At 36.5% G+C, this 25651-nt stretch overlaps 1 protein-coding gene across 2 annotated transcripts in view; it reads left to right on the top strand.

Annotated features, from left to right (window-relative positions):
- sema3d (sema domain, immunoglobulin domain (Ig), short basic domain, secreted, (semaphorin) 3D) overlaps positions 1-11922 on the top strand; it is a 39138-nt gene extending 27216 nt beyond the window's left edge. Inside the window, exons 9-18 of one of the 2 annotated variants that reach the window (XM_052582139.1) lie at positions 1781-1895; positions 2000-2069; positions 2282-2426; positions 2855-3077; positions 3530-3618; positions 3712-3753; positions 4622-4776; positions 5886-5950; positions 6179-6309; positions 10815-11903. In XM_052582139.1, coding sequence (XP_052438099.1) covers positions 1781-1895; positions 2000-2069; positions 2282-2426; positions 2855-3077; positions 3530-3618; positions 3712-3753; positions 4622-4776; positions 5886-5950; positions 6179-6309; positions 10815-11192 — 1413 coding nt within the window. In that variant the 3' untranslated portion in view covers positions 11193-11903. Of the gene's footprint in view, positions 1-1780; positions 1896-1999; positions 2070-2281; positions 2427-2854; positions 3078-3529; positions 3619-3711; positions 3754-4618; positions 4777-5885; positions 5951-6178; positions 6310-10814 lie in introns of both variants that reach the window. The other variant, XM_052582140.1, reaches the window with a different exon arrangement.
- The last annotated feature ends 13729 nt before the right edge of the window (positions 11923-25651 follow it).

Raw genomic sequence — 25651 nt, forward strand, 5'->3', positions numbered from 1 at the left:
TCTCTTCCACAAGGCTGTCATCAAAGCACACAGAAGATGGAAGTAATTTTGCCATTTGTGATCCTGGGTGGCGATTACTCATAAAAACCTTCAATTCAATTTAATATTATTAGCTACATTTAATCTTGTTTTGAACTTGTAAAACCCTCAACATGTACACATTGATAATCAATGCAATAAACAAATGGAATGCATTTTAAACAAAAACATATGCAAAGACAGCTGTAGATTTTTTTGTTTTGTTTTTTTGAAGAAACTAATGTATAGTTTGACTATGCATTATACTGCTTATTAAATACTGTTTTGAGTTACAATTATTGTATTTTGTGAGAAGAAAGAAACCAAATAGTAATATGACCATGAGTGATACAAGAGACATAAAACAGCACTGATACATGTACACTACCATTCAAATTGTAGCGGTATTTGGCCATAAACTACTGGATTCAGGCACAGAGTAAAAACCACCAAAATTATAAATTCAGTTTATGATGTGCAAATAAAGAAACTTGCACTATACTGTAGGAAGAATATCAAATCTAGACAAGGAGCAACCAGGCAATAAGTTGTAAGTCAAATCTATTTAACTTAAATTCAGTACAATTTGGGGTGAGTAAGATTTTATTTTATTTACTTTTATTTGACACTGATGACTACAGTAATGGCTGCCGAAAATTCAGCTTTGCATGACAGAATTTTTTTTTTTTTTTTTTATATATTAAGATATTAAGAAGTGTTTAAATTGTAATAAGATTTCACAGTGTTACTCTTTTTGTTTTTACTGTATTTTCCATCAAATAAATGCAACCTTGGTGAACATAAAAGTTCTCTCACAGAAACAATAAAAGTCTTTCTGACCCCAAACTTTTAAATGATTAATATAGAAATTATACGGTTTAAACTGTATGTTGAAAATAGTTATTGATATGCAAAAATATTTCAATGCAGAATGTTGAAATTCAAATGTTGAATAGAGCTCTGTATTCATTTGAAGTAATTGTCCATGCAAGTCACCTGTCGGCCTGCAATTAATAAAAAGTCAATGATTTAAAGCAGTTTCCTTAATGCTGTAGGCTCATCCTCCCGGACTGTATGCTATAAAAATTCCAAGCTCTATTGCAAAATTCTTGGGTTGAAGCGGGTGGGTTTTTATAGCTTTAGGAGTGAGCTGTAAAGCTATCCGAGGCCAGATTCCTCACTGGATAACTGGCCTAACACTAGAGAGGGCATCTTTGAAGATTAAAGAATTTGGATAACACCACTCCTAAACCTCTTTTAGGATCTCCACCTCCCTTTTTCTCAAGTGTGTGTGTTATTCAACAAGGATAATTGCAGAGGAGGAATATGTATGTTGCTCTAAGTGGGTGTAGGTGAAATCATCGCAATCCTTTGATTAAACCCTTCTGGCTATAATGAGGAGATTCGTTTAAGTGTTCTCAGCATGTCATCTCGTTCTAAGACCTCTCAGTGCTCTATTGTGCATCTAAAGACATAAACCTGCACTTGAAGAATTCACAAAGAGGGCCGTTATATTCCCATTATAAACTCCCTCACTCGCCCTTCACAATTTCTTAAACTCTCTTTCTTTGTCTCTCCTGTGTGCGAGTTTGTGTACCTCTGAAGTCTGTGTATAACTGAGAGGTTTGTGTTTTTTTTGTAGTCTCATGGTTAATTAGATAAGCTGCACTAATCAGAAGCAAATGCTGGTTTGTCAATTATTATAAAAACTAAAAATTGCTTTCCGCATGATAGAATTAAGAGACTCTCTATGCTCATACAGAATGACGTTGGAGGTTTGAGAAGTCTTACCAACAAATGGACGACATTCCTCAAAGCAAGACTTGTGTGCTCCATTCCTGGACCAGATGGAGTGGACACGCACTTTGATGAGCTCCGTGAGTGATGTGTTTTCTGTTCCTGCCCCCTCTCACAAAAACATATTTTAGTTATTACATATTTTGATTTTTTTTTTTTTATTGTGTTTGTGTGTGTGTTACAGAGGACATCTTTCTCCTTCCTAGCAGAGATGAAAGAAATCCAATGGTGTATGGAGTGTTCACCACCACCAGGTGAGACCGCTCCTACAGAGAGCATGTCAATATTTCATTGCTTTTGGTCTGAGTACCATAGCTTGAAATCCATTGTGAAATGTTGATTTGGTATAAAATGATTTGAAATATATTTGATTAGATTATATATTTGTATATTTGGCCACTTGTAATGCCCTTTCTTGTACTGTGGTATTCAAGTTGTTTGGTTTTCAACATTTCTTTGGGGTCAGTTCTATCTTTAAAGGATCAGCGGTATGTGTCTACAACATGGAAGACATCCGTGCTGTGTTTAATGGACCGTATGCTCATAAAGAGGGACCGGACCATCGCTGGGTGGAATATGAAGGCAGAATCCCCTACCCAAGACCAGGCACCGTTAGTAACAGTCTATTAGGGCTGGTTTTTATCTCACTTTTAGTCACTGACACTTTGAGTGAAGAGTTTTATACATTACCACTAGAGGGAGACATGACACTATATATAGCTAACACTTTATATACAGTGATTCAAAATTATGTTTACACCAGTGGTGTCCAAACCTGCTCCTGAAAGACATCTGTGCTGCAAAGTTTAACTAATTAAACACACTTGAACCAGCTAGTAAAGGTCTTCAGACTCACCAAAAACGCCAAGCATCTGAAGGACGCTGGCCCTACTGGAGCATGATTGGATAATATTTTATTATAATGCCAAAGGCAGTTAAATTACTTCATTTAAGTGCATATTTGTAATATGTACTTCCAGGATGTTTTGCCGTTTTAATAAAAAAATGTATAACTGTAAATTGTATCTTTCTTTCGCAGTGCCCCAGTCGGACATATGATCCTCATATAAAAACGACTAAAGACTTTCCAGATGAAGTCATCAGTTTTATACGGCTGCACCCGTTAATGTACCGCTCTGTGCACCCAATGACGGGCCGGCCAATTTTCACTCGTATCAATACGGAGTATCGGCTTACTCAGATTGTAGTGGACCGCGTAGCAGCTGAGGATGGACAGTATGCTGTTATGTTCTTGGGAACAGGTAAAAAAAAAAAATACAACACAAATGTTACTAGTGATATGTAACAATTAGATATAATGTTGCATTTTGGACCAAGTAAGAAAATAAGATGCATATTTTATTGTAGTATTTTAAAAAGCTTTAATGATCCAGTGAAGTGGCTTCAAAGCAGCATTTTGCTTGTTAACTGTGGTGTCCAAAATGCAGTAAAGGTCTGATACACTTTAAACCATGTACACTGAAAAAAATACTGTTGTAGCAACAATTTTCACAAATAGAAATTGCTTGGAAATGTCACAAATAATTGCACATAACAAACTGAATTAAACTTGAAGTTTAGAAGCAGAAGAACTGAAATAGTATTTTTCCATTAAAACGAAAAATTTTTTTTTTTCTATTTTCTTTTTGTTAAACAGTCAGCAGATGGCAGTACAGCTTAAAGTACAGAAATGTGTTCTTGTGTGTTTGCACAGATATGGGATCAGTTTTGAAGGTTGTCAGCATCACTCAAGAAAACTGGTCCACAGAGGACATCTTCTTAGAGGAGCTTCAGGTGTTCAAGGTAAATGTTGCAGAGAGGATGAAAAACCAACAACAACACACTAATAAACAAAAAGTTCACCTTCTAACAATATTGGTGTATTTATTTATCCAGAGTCCCTCGCCCATTCTCAACATGGAAATCTCCTCAAAGCAGGTAAGAACAGAAGTTCAAACTTGGTTCTTGTAAACCAAATATTTAGTCTGGGAAATAAAGAAAGAAAATTTTGAATTTCTTAAATGATTTCCTCAGGAATTGACTGTCAGCGTTCAGCAGCCAGCTGTTTTAGACATTCTGCAGGACTGTTTAAGAAAATCGAACTCAAGCATAGTCTCATAACAGATGTGGCCTCCATTGTTTGTGCTGTTTTATCAGAGTCTCACAGATAAGTCTGTTTCTCCAGATTTTTGGCCATTCCTTTCATTTTTTCTTTACACTCCTATTAGTCCAATTATCTCTTATTATCTTTAGGAGTTCATGGTTAAGTTTGCAGTTCACCCAAAAAGCTTTTGTCCTCCTTTCTACTTCAAAGAGATAGAACCTTATGGTTACATCAGCGGGCCACTTGACCAATTCTTACAACAATGATTATTATTAGGATACTATTATTAGGATACTATTATGGATAATACAGAGGTTGGTTGGATACTTTGTCTCATTATCTGATCAACATTTGACATCTGCCTTTATTTCGCTACGGTGAATACTACCACTTTAAACCATTAAATGGTTTCAAATAAGTTCCTGAACATCATTTTCTTTTACAAGGGTATTTTATGTGAAGCTCTGCTGTGACCCCCTGATTTTTTTCAGACTCATGCTGAGAGAAAAGCAATAGCACCACAACTTTTATTGTAAATGTTGTTTGCTTATTTCTCTGAGTCACATGTACACATGCTTATTTTGAGAGTTTGTTGGACCAAAAAGACAAATTATACTGTGAGAGTTTGCTCCAGTAAGCACTTTTTTTTTTTGTCATTGCACCTGGTTTAGTACTTTGTTTATGTGTGTGTGTGTGCAGCAGCAGCTGTTTGTTGGAGGAAGCGACGGGTTGGTGCAGGTGTCCCTTCACAGGTGCCATATTTATGGGCAGGGCTGTGCAGAATGCTGCCTGGCTAGAGACCCCTACTGCGCTTGGGATGGCACCCAGTGCTCCAGATACATCCCAGCCTCCAAAAGGTAACACACAGATGAACCGATAAAGCCATTGTCCCATAGAGTCGATGCAAAGCCTTGACATTGATTCACAGAGTCAGCACTTCTGTTTAACTGTTCTGTCTTCTTATCGGCACACACAAAAACGCAAAGCCACGTGTGTCCTACAATATCCCAGAGATGTGCACTGTTCGCAGTTTGGTGCTCTGAGGTTTTTGGGATAGCAGAAAGTTAAGAGAGAGAGGGTGGTGCCCTCTTTCTGACCTACTTCTCCAGGGTGAGTTGTTTCCTGGAGTTCAGCACAGGGAAGAAAATGATAAATATTTGATTTTTCCTGTGCCATAGGGTGTAGTGGGACTGGACTGGACAGGCAAATTGATTAAAGTTGCTTTGTTGTTGAGATGATGTATGTGAGCTGCCAGAGAAGTTTTCTTGCCCTTTCTCTCCCTGGCTCTCTGGTCTGCCACTGACGCAAGGAGGCCAGGTCAGTCCTGCAGAGAGAGCAAGCCAGCAAGACACACAGAGAGAGGAATTTTAGTTTGTTTTGGAGATTATTTGGCTGTCAGCTGGCTCTGTTTGAAATACGCTTTGTGGCTTCATTAAGATTCACTGAAGTTTGTTGTACTGGACAACAAATGGACAGAAAGAGCTAAAGATATTTTTAGAAAAATTTCTTGTTCTGAAGATTAAATTTTAGATCAGCCAGTTTGGATATTTTTATTTTAATTGCTCTTGCTATTTTGGATTTATAATTGATTGATATGGTGGTTCTCAACCTTTTTGGCTCCATTATCTACAACAATATTCATAGACCCCAAGTTGTTGTTCAGTTGTTGTGATTTTCTCTAAGGATTTTCAAAATATTTTCACATAATTTCTAACCAATAAAATATTTTATAGCTTGGCATAACAAGAAGAATGCATATCCATTTTACAAATTCTGTGTCAGAAAATGTTATTCTGATCAGTTATGTTTGAACGTTTATGAATGGATTTTGAACAATATTAAAAACTCAAGCTGTATTTGCCCTAATTTGATCAGCAGCTCTTTAAATGTTTTTGTTGTTTATGAAGTCTTAAATGTGATTAAAATGAATCTGAATCTTAAAAAACCTTTTTACTTGTGCTTACAGGAGGGCCAGAAGGCAGGATATCAAACATGGAGACCCATCCAGGCATTGCTGGGACACAGAGGATGGTAAGGAGGCATATGTGTGTGCTTGTGCGCATATGGAGCATAAAAGCACTAAAAGCTCGGTTTTGTTTTAAGATGTTGCATTGTCCTGTGGGGCTCACCTAATGGATCTCAAAACTAACCTAAAAAATACCTTTACTGTCTTTCTGATTTGCTGATCTCTCTCTCTCTCTCTCTCTCTCTCTCTCTCTCTCTCTCTCTCTCTCTCTCTTCTCTCTTTGGTGGTGTTAGGGAGGAATGTCGAGGAGAAGGTGTTGTATGGAGTAGAGAGTAACTCCTCTTTTCTTGAGTGCGTTTCAAAATCCCAGCAGGCCTTGATTCGCTGGTTCATACTGAAGCCAGGAGCGGACCACCGTCAAGAGGTAAAATCAACACACATCTAACTCAGTCTGTGCCTTTGTTATTCACACACTTTCTTAGCTCTCTCTATATTTCTTTTCTTTTTGGTCAGTTAGTAAGTAGTTAGTTACACTACAAATGTAAATATTTTATAAGTATTTTAAAATATTTTAATTTAATATATAAAATATTAAAATAAAATATTTTAAAACCTAATTGATATATTTCACTTTAGATCGGATGCAAAGAGTAAAATTATTTGGCAAAAATTATTTGATTAATTATTTTGTTTACATGAACAATATTAACAAAACCAATACAAATTCACTAAATTAATGGTTTTACCATACAATATATATTTTTTAAAAATCGCTGTTTTGTTACGCGGTGTTTTAAACATCACTTAGCATAAATATATAAAATATAGCCTGGGCATATTCCAGTCATAGTTTCTCTTTCATAACAATATCTTTTCAATATCACACAGTAGGCTTTTTATGATTTGATACACTCTAAAAGCTGATTTACAGTAACTCTAAACACCCTGATACTAAGGAAAAATAAATGTGTTACTAATTCTAAAGATCATCTTACTTAAAAATGTGTTATAACCGAGAAACTGTTATAACATATAGAAACTGGAACAGTTCTACTGGTAATCGTGAAAATGGCCTGAGGCTTAGAAACTGAGGGAACACAAACAGAGATACAGAACACAACAGTGCTGTCAAGAAGTGACCTTCTCTTGTGGATTCATCTCTCTTATTCAGTATTTTACACCTACGCATTTAATCTCATCTCCTCTCATCTTCATTGCTGTCGACTGGGAGTCACGCACCTGGGTGACATGCATATCTTACTTTAGAAACACATACAAATACTTTCGTCTTTCAGATATCTTTGTCCCTTTAAACTGCCTGAGGGAGTTTATTTGTGCTATCTTCTAAAACAGATGTATGCAGCATTTGTGAAAAGCAGTCCTTTCAAGTGAGTAGTTATGGAGCTATGTGTGAAGTGGAAAGGTCGTAGTGCGGATGCAGAGGTCATTTTAACCTTGTGTCGTGGGGGTCTCTTGTCTTTATTAGCTTTGATGAATAGACGGGGGCCAAAACCTGACTCTGGAGTGGTAGATCAGCATATTCTTTTATTGATCCATCACCACAACAATTAGTCCCAACAGGAATGTGTGTCTGTGTGTGTGAGAGAGAAAAAAATTGATTTGAAGATACGTTTGGGAAGGCATGACACCAGAAGGTCAAATCTCAGCACAAATGTCACAGGGTAGATGCAATTCAAGAAAAAAACATGCCGTTTGCTGCTTTTAGAAATATCCTGCTGCCCCTTGTTTCAAGTAAACATTACTCCTGCTATGATGCATTGTTTTGTTTTAGTTTCCCTTCCTGCTTTTCTTCTCCTCCTTTCTTTGTCTTGTCTTTCCCACAGCTCAGAACGACTCCCTACCACACAGCTGCCCAAAACACCTGCAACACACGCACAATCTCACACATGTGGTGCAATCTTAAAATATCAGCCCACACTTCACCTCGTAAAAGACAACAATGAATGATAGAAGAGAAAACCGCACTCGGGGGTTCGTGTGAATGTTTATCGGATCAGAGTAAACTGATATCTGGTTGCAATAACAGAATGGACCCTTCATATCCCACATAGATGAGAACACTATGGGATGGGAACTGTAAAATAATTTATTTATTCTGTTTCTAGTTCTGATTTTAGCTCTTTAACAATTCTATAAAAACAATTAACTTGTGTAATTCTTAAAAAATGCCTAAACTTGCTTTGATTGATTTTGTTGTAAAAAGATTTTTTTCTAAAGGCATTAAAAGGTGATACACAATTAATTAAATAATTAGGCCTGTCTTAAGATTTGTATTTTAATTTAATAAATGAAGCAAGAAAAAATAAGTTTTACTGAAAATTTAGTGTTTACTGTTGTCCTGACAATCAGTGTTAAAAGTACTGTATGAATAAAGGTGACTTGACTTGACTCAAATCATTGTATCAATACCCTGAATGTGTATTAAATATGATTTAACTATGTTTATATATTTATCATCAATAAATCTAAATTATTATGCAAACCAATCTCATACATTTTAACTAAATTATTCTTGCTTGATCTAGCCATATTTGAACCATGTTCAACTAATTCAATTTAATTGTTTTCCAAATGAACACATTTAATGTATGCTAATAAAATCCAAATGATGCAGGGCTGACATGAAAACAGCAACGTTTTAGTCTAAAGTTTAAAACGATTAAGTATGCAGCATATTTTATTATGACAGGCTGAGATTCTGGAATTATTAACAGAACCAAACGTCATGAATATCTTGCCAGTATTATTTTAAATCTGAATAAGAACCTGTTAATGAATACCATTTCTAAACGGCTGTTCTCGCTCCTTCATGCCTTCTCTCCCTCTCTTTCCTCCATCCCTCTACCCATTTTTTCCACACTCTTCACTACCCTCTTTTTACAACTAAATATAATTTCCCATAGGACTGTGGGTCACCGGCAGGCCAGCTCGTATTTGAGATGTGCTACAGATCCTGTGTTGAAGGTTCCAGACCTTCTCTCTTTTTCTCAAAACCCACAGCCAGACCCAGCGGTATCTGGAGGGGCCGCAGACAGACAGAGGCCTCGTATCATGGTTTTAATGCCTTTGACCCGGCTCTGAGACTGATGCTGCACTTAATTTAACTTAACTTAGTTTCCTCCTGCCCTCCAGTAAAACCTTCAGTGGGAGTTACACGCCGTGATATACTGCCGAGATACGAAACATAGACACACACATACGCTTAAAACACACCCACTCACCAGAACATCTCCAAGTCATACACACGCATTTCATCTTGACACTCGTGTGCCCTTAGCCTTTATGTTTTGGTTCCAGCTGTCACAGGTGCTGCAGACAGTGCGAAACTGCCCAATTTCCTCTCATTCCTGACACGTTTCTGCAAGGTATCACTTAAAAGTCACTCTCCAAATTTAAAGTGCAAATATATAAAGAGTTGTTCAGTGAAATTATGGCTATTGCATTTCCTTGAAGCGTCCTTTAGATGGCGGATAGATAACCATAAGACAATGCATCGGTAAGCGGTTGGTGTGTTTTTACAGGGATTCAGTATGCTTTGAAGATTTCTTTCCCTCCTCTTCGTACTGCACAGCTGTATTGATTTAGTCCACAACAACAGTGTGACTAGCAGGAGAAATCAGCAGGCTCAGAAACACAGATAACAGAAATTCTTTTTAAAGAGTGAAAAAGAATAAGCAGCCTGGAACGGAAGGGAAGGGAGATGAAAAGATGGAAATCTGATATTTAAAGAGAGAAAAATATTAGAAAATATTAGCGTGATTTAAAATGGTGGAGATTACTGGTTTATGAATAAATTATTTTGAATCACTTATTTTAAATGATTCAGCAAAACTGATTCATTTGACTAAATCGAAATCTGTAAAAAAAGATCTTTCTTTGCTTGAGAGCATCAACCTTGAACCTAAATTTATAATAAATATGCATAATCCAATGTAAATATGCTTTATTTATACTAAATCATAAAGATTGTGACATCAGCAGCCTTTAAAACTAAACTATATAACTTTGGCCCATTATGATTTAAAACTAAATCTGAATGCCTCTTACTGAATAATGTTGCATGGATAGATGTGGTTAAAGTCACAGATGGATATAGAACATCTCATCTGTTTTGTTGCTGTTTTTACAAACATTACTTTGAAAATTTCTCATTTTGAATGATCCATGGTCAATTTTGTTTTGTTTATGACAACAAATTTTCAGCTTCACGCTACCCACAGCCTGAGGCTGAGCTACTTTTTTCTGTGTAGTAACTCAGTATTACACAGATGGTCAAATAGCATGCATTTTTGTTATATCTGTCCAGATACTTATATAAATCATTATTAAAGGTTTATCATATATGATTTTTTTTTTCACTCTAAGTAAGCTACAAAGCTACAAAAGCTACAGTACAAAACAAAAACAAAACAAACAAAAAAACACACACAAAGACTTTTTACATGATGAATCAAGCGAATCAAAATGATGAATATATTTTTGTATTATTCATATGAAATAACCAGATTTCACAAACATGTCAGAGGTCACCAGAAAGATGGAACCTTGGATATAGATTAGTGCAATAGATAACACTACTCTGCCCCCTTTTTCTTTGGTATTTCTCCCTCAGTAGCATTAACATGTGGTCAACTTGTCTAATTTGTCTAATTAGTATCTAATGATCAATCAGATGGTGTAATGTGAGGTCAGCAGGAAATGGAGCGCGGAGGTTAAAGACTGATCTCTGACCTTGAAGGAGTCTCGCTTTGGGATCCTGGGCAGAATGATTTATGAGAATAAACCCAGCAAGTGACGCATACAATCACTGCTTGTCTGTGAATAAGCTGTTGTGTGTGTCCAAGAAAGTATTTGTTGATATAGTTTATTTTTTATGAAAGAATCAGTAATTCTGTGTATTTGTTTCAGATCAAACCGGATGAGCGTGTGCTGATAACAGAGCGAGGTTTGCTGATTCGTTTGCTCCAGCATAGCGATGCGGGTTCATACTTCTGCACCTCCCAGGAGCACAGCTTCACCAGTACCCTCCTCCACCTCTCTCTTCACGTCCTGGACCACGGACAGATCCAAGCACACCAACCTGCAACACGGGAATCATCAGATAATCCGCCTGTGACCGAACCCCGTCAGCGCTATAAGGACTACTTGCGCATGATGAGTGTTCCTGTGCGCTCTCTGGATGAGTACTGCGAAACGCTTTGGCACAAAGAGAAGAAGCAAAAACAGAAGGGCAAATGGAAGCATGTTCAAGAGCTCCGCAAGAGCAGGAACCGACGCCACCACTAGAGGCGCCAAGGAGGCCTGGAATTGAGTGTGAGGTTAGATGGGTCACAATGCCCTTGGAGCCTCTGGATGTGGATTAAATTAAACATAAACCAAATACAAAGCCAGATATTAATCATCTTTTGACCAATCGAGCAAAAAATCTTTCAGAAATATCAGTGAAATGACACATTAATCTTTTTTTTTTTTTTTTTGGACCAGTCCCTTAAAAAACTGAAACGGAGACTATTTGCCGATTATTAAATTTTCCTTTTGCAAAAATGCCCACTTGAACACAAGTCATCTTGTCTGATCTTGAAAATGTGTCAAAATCTATTAGTTCTGTAAAGCCCCTTTGGGAAAGGAATGGTATACTAAAATTATATTCCTGTAAATCTATAAACAGTGTTCAAAACAAAGATTTTTCCATTCTAAAAATGTCTGGAATGGGGACGCTTTAATTTTAACTAAGAATAAAATTGCGTTCATGTTGAATGTATGTAAATATTTATATTATATAATTTGTACATGAGATTGTGCATGCTTTAGGATTATTTACATAGAATTCTCTTTTGAGAGTACAATTTTAACCAATCATTTAAGTTTCACTGAGTAAATTACATTATTTTTGTATTTTTGCAATGTGTGTTACTGTAGGTAATTTGTTTACTGCATACGACAATATTTAAAATTCCCATGGTTTTGAAATAAACTGTTTTTATTTCTACTTAACTGTGCAAAAATACAGCTTTTTTATTGAAAATTGTAGAGTTTGTATCTTACCATTTAGATAAAAATTGAGTTTTGATACCAGACTATATTATTTCTGTCTTACTCAATGTTCCTCCCCCAGGCTCGCCAATATCTATCTCCCTCAGGATACAAAACCATTTAAGGGTTTAACACAAGAGTTCAATAAATGTGACGTAATATAGATTAAACAACATGACCCCATATCTCTGCCACAGCATCATAATCACAAGTACGCACAGACACACACTCCAGGCACAGTTATATCTCATAACCCATGACTTTACATCTGAACGAGAGTCACGCAGTGCTGCTGTTATGATTGATCTGAGAGATTCATCACTGGACGGCATTTCTCTGAGGTCAAGCTGCCTCAGCTCAGGTTAGAGAGGGAGTGAACTCCTCGCACATACTTTACAATAGCGCGTGACCTCAGATAACCTCATTGCCTGAAGGATGTGTGCTTGTGTTTTCAAGGTAAGAGCTCCTCTCCAATCAGGGTTACTCATCTCCTCCATCGTTTGGTCAATAGTGCATGCCGTGCCCTGCTGAGGAAGTCAAGGTCAGTAGGTCACAATCGCACTCACAAATCCACACGCACAAACTCAATGCATCTTAAAGGGAGAAAATAAACAACAGTTGAATCCTTTATAAACCTAATTCATAATCATTTTACACAAGTAAGTCTTAAATGAACAACATTGTGCCAGAACGCCAACATGTGATCCGTCTTTGCTCTGGGTTTGATAACAAGGGCTTTCTGTCTGATTCGGGGCACGGCCACGGACGGCAGTGACAACCACATGTGGAGTGCAATGAAATGGAAATGACTGTTTCTGGGCTGATGGGAGAACTCATTTATCAGTGCTAAAGTCTTGAGTAATACCGCTTTCTCTTCCTGTGCATCCCGCTATGGCCAAGACAAGCAGAAAGTGATCTTTTCTCTCCAGAATGCCCTCCTGTAGTGGTAATCACTGGAGCTCTTTAACCATACAAGAGCATCTATTGACAAAGATGTTCTGTTTCGAGCTGAGGCAGGTCAAAGGTGGAGCTGGTTGATGGAACGAGAGAGAAACGGACAGACAGAGCATGAGGGGGTTAAATTGGATAGATTAGGCTCAGCTGGGTGTTGTCTATACGAACACGCTTCTTTGCTTAGAATCATATATATTTAAATTCTGCTGCTTATGAGTAAAGGAAAACTGCAATTAAAGTAAATTTTAGTTGGAATAAAAAAAGTTTCATATTTATTTATTTTGTTTTAACTGATTTTTATTTTATTTTACTTTCGCTTTTTTTTTCATTTTCACAATTGTATAATACTGTGGTGTTTTGTATATGAAACTTAGTTTCGTAAAAAAAAAAAAAAAAGGGAAAAAATATTATTTTTAATAATTTATTGCATCTTACGTGTTTTCTCAGTGATGCCCCTCAACTTGGAAACTAAAGAAAATCACACTCATAATTACGACTTGCATTAAACTTCTAAATTTGATCTTACATGATTTGAATTCACCATATGAACTGAAGGCCACAAAAGAGCCAGTCTGGCCTGATGGGCAAGGTCTAGATGGTCTTGGTAGAAATTAGTGTGGTTGCCTCAGTCATTCATATTCCTTCTAGTCTTTTGGAAGATGTCGAGACTAAATTGGGCCACAGTTTTGCTACTTGGCTCAGATTTTACATATTTTAACCAATGCTGGTTGCCTTCTTATGAAAGTAAAGATGCTTTTGCCCAGCTACCATGTGTTTGGTTGGACTGTGATCTGAAATGTCTCCTTTGTTTAGTATGCTAACTGATCATTTCATCATTACAGCATCACATTTTCTGTAAAAAAAACTGATGCTTTAACACAAATCCAATGATATGTATGTAATATGCTTAGTGAATTGAAAGTGCTTTAGCTGCACTTTCTTCAGGTAAAGTTGGGTTTAATACCATATGTAGATTATATGCATATGATGCTGAACAGTTTTGAAAACAATAATTTTGTGTAACTAACACGTACAATGCATGCTTGATACAAACCTATAGCATCGTATAGTGGTATAATTAATTGACTAGATGTGCAACCATAATACAGACTCTGCTGTAGGTCAGTCCACTCATGTTCTCAGAAAGTGCACATGTTTGCAGATATGAGTGCACACATGTCATGACTCAAACTAACTAATGCATCTTACACTCTCCCAGTGGACGCAGGACACCACGATGACCGTGTCCTCTACAGGACAAAGACAAAAAGATGATTTATGAGACCTGGAATGAAAGCACATACCATTTCAAGCAGCATTATCATAACCATATAATGTTGCTTCTGCTCCAGCTGAGATCTGAGTATTTGAGGAATGTGTGGTTGTATCATCAGTAGTTGTATTCAGTGTTTTAGTGTTATTCTCTCCTGCGGTGAATCCGGCACACAGGGTTCATGAATTCCTTACGGCAAGCCAAAAGCCTGTGGAGAGGAGAAAAGAGGGATATAGATAATTATATGATCTTCATGTGTAATGGGTGTTCTACAGTATTCTGCTTGAATTAATTTATCGTTGAAAAGGGAGAAATGTTGTGTTGGTTTCTTATCTATCATTCTCGGCTCTGTTGTTGAGTTTATAAAAACACTTGCTCTTTCGCTCTCTCTTTGTTAACAAAGCTGATGAATATTTCAGACGTTTGTGCGTTTGAGAGTTTTTGAAGCTTCATGGTTTATTTAATAGCCGGAACAAATTGGAGCACCTATCTCAAGAAACCAGTGGAAAACTAGAGGCCAGTTGTAATTCTTGCTTATAAATTTAACTTTTTTTTAACTAGTATCAACTGATGCACATCAATATTTTCATATTAGAAATAAACATCAATGTAAGCAGATATAAGTGGTCAGATGGACATGGAAAACAAATACATTCAATTGAATTGGGCATACTCCACAGGAAGTTGAACTGCAATGACAGGAAGTAGAATTTATTCTGGGAAATGCATTCGGAGAAAATATGTGTATATAAATAGTACTGTTTGTTAATGTTTTTGCAAGTAATATTGAGGAATATTATTACAGTTTTAAGTTATTATTTTCTATTTTAATATATTTTTTATGTTATTTTATGTAGAATTTTCCTGACTTTTATGCCGATTCCTCAAGTCCTCCTTTGTCGACTTGCTGAAGAAACTTTTATTTGATTAACATTATGAATTAATTTAACTCAATTCGCTTTTGTTTAATTTAATGTGTCCTTGCTGAACAAAAAAAAAAAGAAGAGGAAGAAGACTAAAACAACAGCATGTAAATATTAGAAACAAGGACTATTGATAAAACTGTACATAATTCTTTGAGCTTTGGCTGATTTGAATCATTTATCTGCGTATAAGCGTCAAAACACACACAGGCATGTTTGTGTGTATTTAGACGCAGGAGCTGAAAGCACTGACTTCTCAAAACAAATGTCATGGAAAAAAGTAGAGGATTGAGATATCAAGGAGGTACAAGGTGTGTTTGGCAGAATATAACAGGGCAATTACGCTGCTCCAGATGTGTACAGCAGCGCTGACAGACACAAAGAGAGAGAGCAGCTTCCTTTAAGCCAGTGACAAGAGAGGAATATTGATAGTGTCCTTAGGGAAGAAGGGAAGGAGGAATGTATGATGGAGAGAGAAACAGTTGTTACCTCTGAGGGTGTAATGACTACCTGTGCAGCTCACACCTGATTTATGCCTTCACCTGAGCGCTGCCACGACATGCTACACACACACACACACACACACACACACACACACACACACCTGTGGAGTGATGGCTTCATTCACAGGATACATTTGTATGTCTGTGTTTAAGAAAGCATCTTCATTTTCCAAGTACCACCATCTCTGACATTACAGGCCACAGCTGGTTTAAGATCTGAACAATATGGGCCTGTAAATACAGAGAATTCCTTTATTCCACCCACAATGATAAGAAAGGTGCCATTAGGGTTACACAAACTACACTAAAATAATGCAATAAACATTAAAATAAAATGTATAACCTTAGAAAAAAAAAGTAATTTAAAATTTCACACAAAACACCCTAAAGCACATAACTGATTGCAAAATGATAAAATATCATCGCATAAGATTTTGGAAAGATCCCTATACCATTACCTTACAAGGTGGCAAGGTGGCTCATACATTGTGAATAGAATAGCATTAATTTTGTGAAAAGATTAATTAGGATTTGACATTCACGTCATCAATAAAGAACAAAATGATCAATAAAGAGCAAATAATCTGCCTGTATTGGACTCATAATTAGCTGAATTGAGTTTGCTGATGGAGTTATTTTGAGTTCAAGGGTCAGATGGTTGGGTATTGAGTTCCAGCTCCTGCTTGGACTAATCTGAATTCAGTTCTGCCCCGTCTTGATCATGCGTTATGGGTAAATGTTTGCTGATTCAGGGTCAGTAGGAGCTCTGGGAAGGCTGCTCGTGTCATTGACATCAAAGATGACGAAGGTTGACTTTTAGCAGAAGGCTGCCATTGCTAAGCATCATTATGCAAATGATTCTGAAGATGAAAGAATACCAAATTTTAAAGTACATTAGGTAATAATTATCTATAATGTTTGAAGCTTGTGAATGATGCAATATATGTTTAATGGTGAACAATATCTTTGTGAAAATTAGTTGAATTAATTTTTTTTTTTACTTATTTAACTAATTTACCTCACCTAACAAATATTTTGAATAATTTGACAATCAACTCCACTAACAACAAAACAACAACATTGGCCTGACCTTTGACCCTGTGGGTAAAAGGTTGTGGCAGGGCAGCATAAGCTTTTCATAGATCACTCAACACAGAGAAACAATGTCATTTGCAACAACACTAACCTGATGTAACATAAAAAGCATCAAAAATATAACATTATAGTCTGTGTCCAATTATAACTGTTTTGAAATGTATTGTTGATTTTTTTTTTTTCATTGTTTGTGGGTGTAGCAGCATTGCTTTAGAAAAAATATATAGTTCCCCCAAATACATTTGCTACAAATCTCCTTACTACATCTAAGATGTAGATTAGTTTGTTTCTTCGTCAGAACATTTAGATGATCAACCAACAGATAAACTAACTCTAAGTATCAAGTACGTCAACTTATTCAACCATACAAGATTCAACCATTCTTGAGCATAGTAATAATCTAATCGGAGTATAGTTGCAAAGTTGTTTATAGTAGATTGATTAAGTGGACAATCAAAATAAAATGTAACCATATAAAACATTGCAATTTTTTCAGTAGGAGTATTAAAGGGTTAGTTCACCCAAAAAGGAAAATTATGTCATTGATAACTCACCCTCGTGTCGTTCCAAACCCGTAATACGTTTATCTTCGGAACACAGTTTAAGTTATTTTAGATTTAGTCCAAAAGCTTTCTGTCCCTCCAGTGAAAGTGTGTGTACGGTATACTATCCATGTCCAGAAAGGTAATAAAAACATATTCAAAGTAGTCCATGTGACATCAGAGGGTCAGTTAGAATTTGTTGAAGCATCGAAAATACATTTTGGTCCAAAAATAACAAAAACATCAACTTTATACAGCAATGTCTTCTCTTCCGGGTCTGTTGTGAGCGCGTTCACTGCAGTGTAGTGATATCCGGTTCGCGAACGAACAGTTCGCAGGATATCTAGTTTGTTCCAGCTCAGCAATAATGTTAGGCAGAAAAAAACATAATGAGAAAAATATTATATCAACTACTGACAAGCTTTAGAGCAATGCTGAGTGTATAAACCCTTTCCCAGATTAAACTCTAGGAATGTTAGCTTGCGTAAGACAAGTGCAGTTTGACATGATTTTGGCGACTTTTCTGAGCTGCACTCTGGAAACCAAAGCGAACCTCTCAGTGCACGTCAAAGAGACTTAAGCATTCAGTTTCCTACGCTGATTGTTTAACACAATCACAATATCATGTGTATTTAATTGGCCTTGCTAAAGGAAAGCTCTATTTTTTTCTGAGGCAAATAATGGAGATGAAAATTTTGTTTATTTATTTATTTAGTTCCACTGGTCTTTTAATATCTGTTGAGGCAGAAATCTAAATCTAACTCTTCTAATTTAACAAGAAAAAGGTAAATAAAGAGATTAAGTAAGAGGCAAATCCAAAAAAGTCTATAACATCAAAAGAGGCATGTGGAAATGATTTACTTATTATTGACACTTCACAAAAGCACACCAATTCTAAATTATAGAACATAATAAGACACTGAGAAACTAGCCGTAATGTTTTGGGTGACAGGTTTTTGAGTTTGATTCAGTAAACAGCAGTGAGTAAGTGTGTTCTTGTGCTCTATTGATCACTGATACACTCGCCACTCTCACTCTCTTACTATAGGCCAAGGCCAGAGTCAGGACAGGGATCAGGTTCACCCTGCACAGGAATTAAAAGCACATTGACTGGTAGCAAGTTTCTGAAGAACACCGCAGAACTGGTGTCAGATTGTCTTTTACAATATCCCTTACTTCTTTTCTTCATGCAGCCTTCTTCATTTCACCATCTCTTTATATCCTTGGACGATGTTGGGTGTAGCTGACAATAACATCTTGCCTAAAAAAACAGATTCAGAAGTACTGATCCAGTACGTTTTTCCTTTAATCCTGGTATGATTAATATTAAGAGGCTGTGGTAGTCATTTTATTTTACTTTTATCTAATGAAAAGCCTTTTATTTTGTAAGGACTTTACAGTATTGTTCAAAATAATAGCAGTACAATGTGACTAACCAGAATAATCAAGGTTTTTAGTATATTTTTTATTGCTACGTGGCAAACAAGTTACCAGTAGGTTCAGTAGATTGTCAGAAAACAAACAAGACCCAGCATTCATGATATGCACGCTCTTAAGGCTGTGCAATTGGGCAATTAGTTGAAAGGGGTGTGTTCAAAAAAATAGCAGTGTCTACCTTTGACTGTACAAACTCAAAACTATTTTGTACAAACATTTTTTTTTTCTGGGATTTAGCAATCCTGTGAATCACTAAACTAATATTTAGTTGTATGACCACAGTTTTTTAAAACTGCTTGACATCTGTGTGGCATGGAGTCAACCAACTTGTGGCACCTCTCAGCTGTTATTCCACTCCATGATTCTTTAACAACATTCCACAATTCATTCACATTTCTTGGTTTTGCTTCAGAAACAGCATTTTTGATATCACCCCACAAGTTCTCAATTGGATTAAGGTCTGGAGATTGGGCTGGCCACTCCATAACATTAATTTTGTTGGTTTGGAACCAAGACTTTGCCCGTTTACTAGTGTGTTTTGGGTCATTGTCTTGTTGAAACAACCATTTCAAGGGCATGTCCTCTTCAGCATAGGGCAACATGACCTCTTCAAGTATTTTAACATATGCAAACTGATCCATGATCCCTGGTATGCGATAAATAGGCCCAACACCATAGTAGGAGAAACATGCCCATATCATGATGCTTGCACCTCCATGCTTCACTGTCTTCACTGTGTACTGTGGCTTGAATTCAGAGTTTGGGGGTCGTCTCACAAACTGCCTGTGGCCCTTGGACCCAAAAAGAACAATTTTACTCTCATCAGTCCACAAAATGTTCCTCCATTTCTCTTTAGGCCAGTTGATGTGTTCTTTGGCAAATTGTAACCTCTTCTGCACATGCCTTTTTTTTAACAGAGGGACTTTGCGGGGGATTCTTGAAAATAGATTAGCTTCACACAGACGTCTTCTAACTGTCACAGTACTTACAGGTAACTCCAGACTGTCTTTGATCATCCTGGAGGTGATCATTGGCTGAGCCTTTGCCATTCTGGTTATTCTTCTATCCATTTTGATGGTTGTCTTCCGTTTTCTTCCACGTCTCTCTGGTTTTGCTCTCCATTTTAAGGCATTGGAGATCATTTTAGCTGAACAGCATATCATTTTTTGCACCTCTTTATAGGTTTTCCCCTCTCTAATCAACTTTTTAATCAAAGTACGCTGTTCTTCTGAACAATGTCTTGAACGACCCATTTTCCTCAGCTTTCAAATGCATGTTCAACAAGTGTTGGCTTCATCCTTAAATAGGGGCCACCTGATTCACACCTGTTTCTTCACAAAATTGATGACCTCAGTGATTGAATGCCACACTGCTATTTTTTTGAACACACCCCTTTCAACTAATTCAACTAATTGCCCAATTGCACAGCCTTAAGAGCGTGCATATCATGAATGCTGGGTCTTGTTTGTTTTCTGAGAATCTACTGAACCTACTGGTAACTTGTTTGCCACGTAGCAATAAAAAAATATACGAAAAACCTTGATTATTCTGGTTAGTCACATTGTACTGCTATTATTTTGAACAATACTGTATATGCAGTATGAACGTGTGTTCACACACACACAAACACACGCATACATATTTAAAAATTTTGAGTTATTTTTATGGAAGCTTGTTTCCATTCTAGAGTTAAGTAAGTAAATGAGGTAATTATGACATTATTTCCCACAATGACTTTATGTTCAACAATTGTGACTGTATTTCTCACAGTTTGTTATTAAATCTCACAAAGTAACATTCTTATTTTAAGCTTTATATCATGATATATTTTATTTTTACTCCGAGGCTCTGATTAACTCTGATTATGTTTGCTGATTTAATCCAGCAGAATTGCGCAGGCGGCAGGCATGAATAGTTGCATTCATATTTTGTCAGTGTAATGAAATCAGACAGCACAAGGCAGGCTGATCGCTGGATGTATTGTTTGTCAGCTGATAAGGGTCATGACTTTTTGTCCAGACTTTTCATCTCTGCCATTATTTCAAAACTTCCCATAAACCTGCACTGTAGAGTGCAGGAAAGCAGCCCACTCTATATAAAACACCTCATGTCAGGGCTGTTAGTTGCATTTTAATCACAATTTCTCAGCTAATGTACACTGCAATGCTCATTTTAAGGGTCTTTGAGTGAAGCTATAGAAAGGCATATGGACATGAGACTTTATTAAAGCTGTTTAATGTCATATTTGTGTGCATAATGCTTTAAACAAATGATGAAAATTTAATTTAAACTTTTTTTTATGAAGACCTGTTATTTTTATAGAGGAAATCCTCCAAAAAGCCCTTGTAAAAATGTTAATTACTTTAAATCCACCTGCGTGCTGGAATTTGCATGAATGTTACATAAGAGAATAACCCCAGCTGAGTAAACATAGGGCAAACAATGCCAAAAGAAAGAAACACTCAGCATGCAATGTTAAATCAGGTAAATGTTACTGGCAGGAAAAACACGTACTTCAGTCTTCATTAAATTCATACAGCTTTGGTGTGTTTTACAAATTTAATCAAGTAATTCAGATAAGATTATCAGATTAAATTCATAGCGAATTATCGAATTCAGTTTTTGTTTTTATAGAAGAATAAAAAATTATAGAAGTCTGTTTTCTTTACAGGCCTTTTTTATTTTAAGTCTCTTATGCTCTTATGCTCATCAAGGCTGCATTTATTTGATCAAAAATAACTATTTTCTAGTTTAATATATTTTAAAATGTAATTTATTTCTGTGATGCAAAGCTGAATTTTCTGCATCATTACTCCAGTCTTGAGTGTCACATGATCCATCAGAAATCATTCTAATATCCTGATTTACTGCTCAAGGGACATTTATTTCTTTATTTATGTTAATTATGAATGTTAGAAAGAGTTATGTTGCTTTTTGCGGAGACCAGGATCATTTAAGTTAAAAACAACAAACATGATTTAAAATGGCTGTTTTTGTAAAAGACTTTAATGTAACTTTTGGTCAGTTTAATGTTTAAAGAATAAAAGCTTTAATTAATAAAAAAATGCATTTAATCAAAATATGAAGTTTGATAAAAGGGCACAATTGTACAGAGCTCCGCACATGACATGCAAGAAAAAATAAATAAATTGTGCACACAATTTACTATTCATTCCCTCAATTTACTAAAACGTGCACACGATTACTATTGCATTTCCTCGATTTAATATTGCAATATTATAATATTGAGGGAACGAATTAGTAAATCATGCACACAATTTATAAATCGAGTGAACGCAATAGTAAATCGAGGGAACGCTCTAGTAATCGTTTGCACGTTTTAGTACATTGAGGGAACGAATTAGTAAATCGTGCACACAATTTAGCCTTATATTTTTTTCTGCATGTCTTGTGCGGGGCTCCTAGTGAGCAGCTTTGTGAATGATAAAAATTACAAATGAGACCCAAAATGACTTGTGGAATATACAAAACTTGTGATACAACAAGTCCATATCAAGTGTGCATTCCATTTGGAAAAGGGCTTTACAGTTTACTATATAGTGCATCTCTGACAAATGTGAAGTGACATTCAGCCAAGTATGGTGACCCATACTCAGAATTTGTGCTCTGCATTTAACCCATCCGAAATGCACACACAGAGCAGCGAACACACACACACACACTGTGAGCACACACCCGGAGCAGTGGGCAGCCATTTATGTTGCGGCGCCCGGGGAGCAGTTGGGGATGCCTTGCTCAAGGGCACCTAAGTCATGGTATTGAAGGTGGAGAGAGAGCTGTTCATGCACTCCCCCCACCTACAATTCCATCCGGCACCGAGACTAGAACTCACAACCCTTCGACTGGGAGTCCAACCCTCTAACCATTAGGCCACGACTTCCCCAAATAGTGCACTAATGCCAGGAAGAGAGTGTTTGTCTGTTTTGGGGCTTGTTTCATTCCTCAAATTGAGTAATTTTGATGAACTTATTGGCCTCATTACACTCCAGTGTCATAGTAAGTAAGCAATGACTCTGATGACCGTGAAGTTGGTAGAATGAGACATCTCCTCTCAGAGGAGCTCTCTAACCACTGATTTATTACCACTAATTAATGTCTGCGAGCGAACAGATGTTTTCATTTCCATTAATGCACCTGAAATGGTACCATAACAACCATTTGTTGAGTGAGTGTTGAGAGAACCTTCACTGGGACAAATATGAGCCTAAGCAGACTGATAGATATATTACATTTAGCGGTTTCCATACTTTTTAAACAATAGCACATTCAACTAAGGGCATTTATTCCATTTAGACTGCCAACAAGTAAAATACAATTTAATAAGGAAAGCAAAATGGTGTTTTTGATAGCAACTGCATCCACAACACAGGTGCGAGAGAATTTTTAGGAGTCTGTGAGAAGAAGTGAAAGTGATTGATGAGAGCTGTATGCATGCCACCTCTCTCTCTCTCCGGCTGGTTTATTGGTGGGCTGCTTTGGTTGCGGTAATCTGAAGCAGATGGCAGTTTGTTTGAAGTCCCTGCAGATGGTCATCATCGCTCCGCTCTTCAGCACCTGAGCCGTGAGGGATCCAGACGCCACACAGAGGCCTAACCTGCCAGAAAAGCTAAATTAACATCGTGCAAATGACCAAAATAACCTATTCTGAAGGATGAGTCAAAACCGCGAGTGCTAATCAGGTCTAGAAACCCATTCAGTGTGTCAGCCATGATTAAAGATCTCCATGCTGTATAAAAAACATGTTGTGTTAAATAAAATCAGGAGTGGCTATTTTAACCAAAAGAGCCATATTAGCATTACGGGAAAGCTTGTCCAGACCTATGTTATTTTAGTTTTGCATTAACCTGCAGTTTTCCTGGAACATCTCCATTAAAAACTTCTTTTAGTCTTAGAGTATGGTAAATTTGTGTCTGGAGTTGACCTATGATATTAGGTTGTTTAAAACAAACACATACTCATTGACACAGTTTGTGCAGAGCGCTATGCATTCTGGGATTGAAGCCAAACACAGCTCTTCCAGTCGAGCAATGCAGATCCAAAGGACGTTTGAAGGCAATATGCTGCATACAAAGCAAAATGGACATTCAGAAGGGCAAAAAAAAAAAAAACTGAATGTGAGCAAAATTTTCATCATAGTTAAAGGTTATCTAACCCATCATCAGCTATTGCTTTAATCTGACAGAGGATGAAGTCTCATTTCATACTCCAGAAAGCATGAAGGATACAGTCTCTGCATTGCGAGCCAAATACCTCACAGATGAACGGCGTTAAACAGTTTGTCTGCCTTCTCGCTAAGATGCAAAAAATGATTAGTCAGCACAATCATCATTGCTTTTTTCTGTTCATTTGGTGTCATATGTCACGGTGCTCTGAAAATATCACTTTGAAATGTAGCTCGTGTGGTTCAGTGGAGCTTGATCTTTAAAACGTGACATCTAACATCCCGTTTCATCGGCTGAGCAGACGATAGGATGTACTTGGCAGGAAATGGCCATTGTGACATGCTCAATATAGTGTATTGCTTTTTTCTTTTTGTAAAAGCTGAGTTGTGAAGGACAGTAAGTCCAAAATGGAGACAAACTTGAAGTTCTACCCCATTGTCCTGCTAAACATAAAGTTATACTTAAAAACTGTGTCTGGAAGAAGTTCAGAGCGCTGAAGATTTAAATGACTTCATGAGTAACTGTGTCTCAGCTGTTGGCCTTCATTAAGAAAACAAATGTAGATGGCATAGCTTAAATCATTTGGACTTGATGGGAAATTTTGGGGATTATATTGAGTTTTTAAAGAGATCTGGTTTGTGACTTGACTTTCTTAAGGGTGAGAAAGTGATCCTTCAGCTGGTGCCTTTACACCTGTTGTTTTAGTATGTTTATTCAGGTGGTGCCACTCATAAGGTCTGGCGAAAGAGTTACTCTGTGTCTGGATATATTTGAATATGAATTTGCAATCCATAAAATTGCTGTACTAAAATTAATAATCTTACTGATATAAAAATTGATTCCTAATATTTCTTGTTCATGCTGAGCAAAACTTGTATATCTTTGATTTCCATGAGCCAAATACTAGAATAGAATAGTCTGTTTGTCTCTATGTATATTTTTTTCTGTTGTATGCAATTTTTCTGTCTTATTTCAATCATACAGTATAACTTCATACAGTATAACTTCAGAGGAAAAAAACATAACATTCCAAAATCACAAAAATAAATAAATATTATTGTATTGCCTCTGTGAGCTTCTGCAAGATTTGGAGCAGTTATTATTCATTTTGTAATTACTTTTGTTGCCCCTAGTCTAAAACTTGAAGTCACTGTATTGTCCTAGGAAGCTAATATGTCATCATTCACCCTCATGTATGACCTTCACAATGTATAACACAAAATAAAAAATCTTGAATACTGTGCTGGTTGATCTTTTATTAAAATGAACCATGATTGGGGACTGGAGCTTTTAAGCTTAAAAGTGAACACTGAAGTTAGCATAAATGCACTTAAAAAATGGGGTTGTATGCTCATATTGAATTCATAATTAAAGCATGACTTGCTATGTTTTGTCAAACATACGACATATGACATTTGGAGAAATGCGTTGAAGAGAGATTTCTTTTATCCACACAATTGAAGTAAATATTGTTTGGTTCCAGACATTCTTCAATACTTACTGCATGTTTCACAGAAGAAGGATGATCATGAGTAAATGATAGCAGAATCTTTATTTTTGTGTAGAATATTCCTGTTGTTATTTACTGAAAATCCCGTATGGACGATTTTATGAGACATTTAGAGTGCTTTTGCATTGTTTTAAAGCTTCAGTAGTTAATTACTATTATGCAAAATAGCAACTAGTATAATTTTGTACAGTGGAGGACAGAAAGACATACAGGTTTGGAACAACATAAAGGTGAACAAATGATGACACAATATTTGGCTGAACTATTCCTTTCCAAACGTAATCACTATCTT

The sequence above is a fragment of the Carassius gibelio genome, chromosome B18 (genome assembly GCF_023724105.1).
Source record: "Carassius gibelio isolate Cgi1373 ecotype wild population from Czech Republic chromosome B18, carGib1.2-hapl.c, whole genome shotgun sequence".
Taxonomy (NCBI): Eukaryota; Metazoa; Chordata; class Actinopteri; order Cypriniformes; family Cyprinidae; genus Carassius; species Carassius gibelio.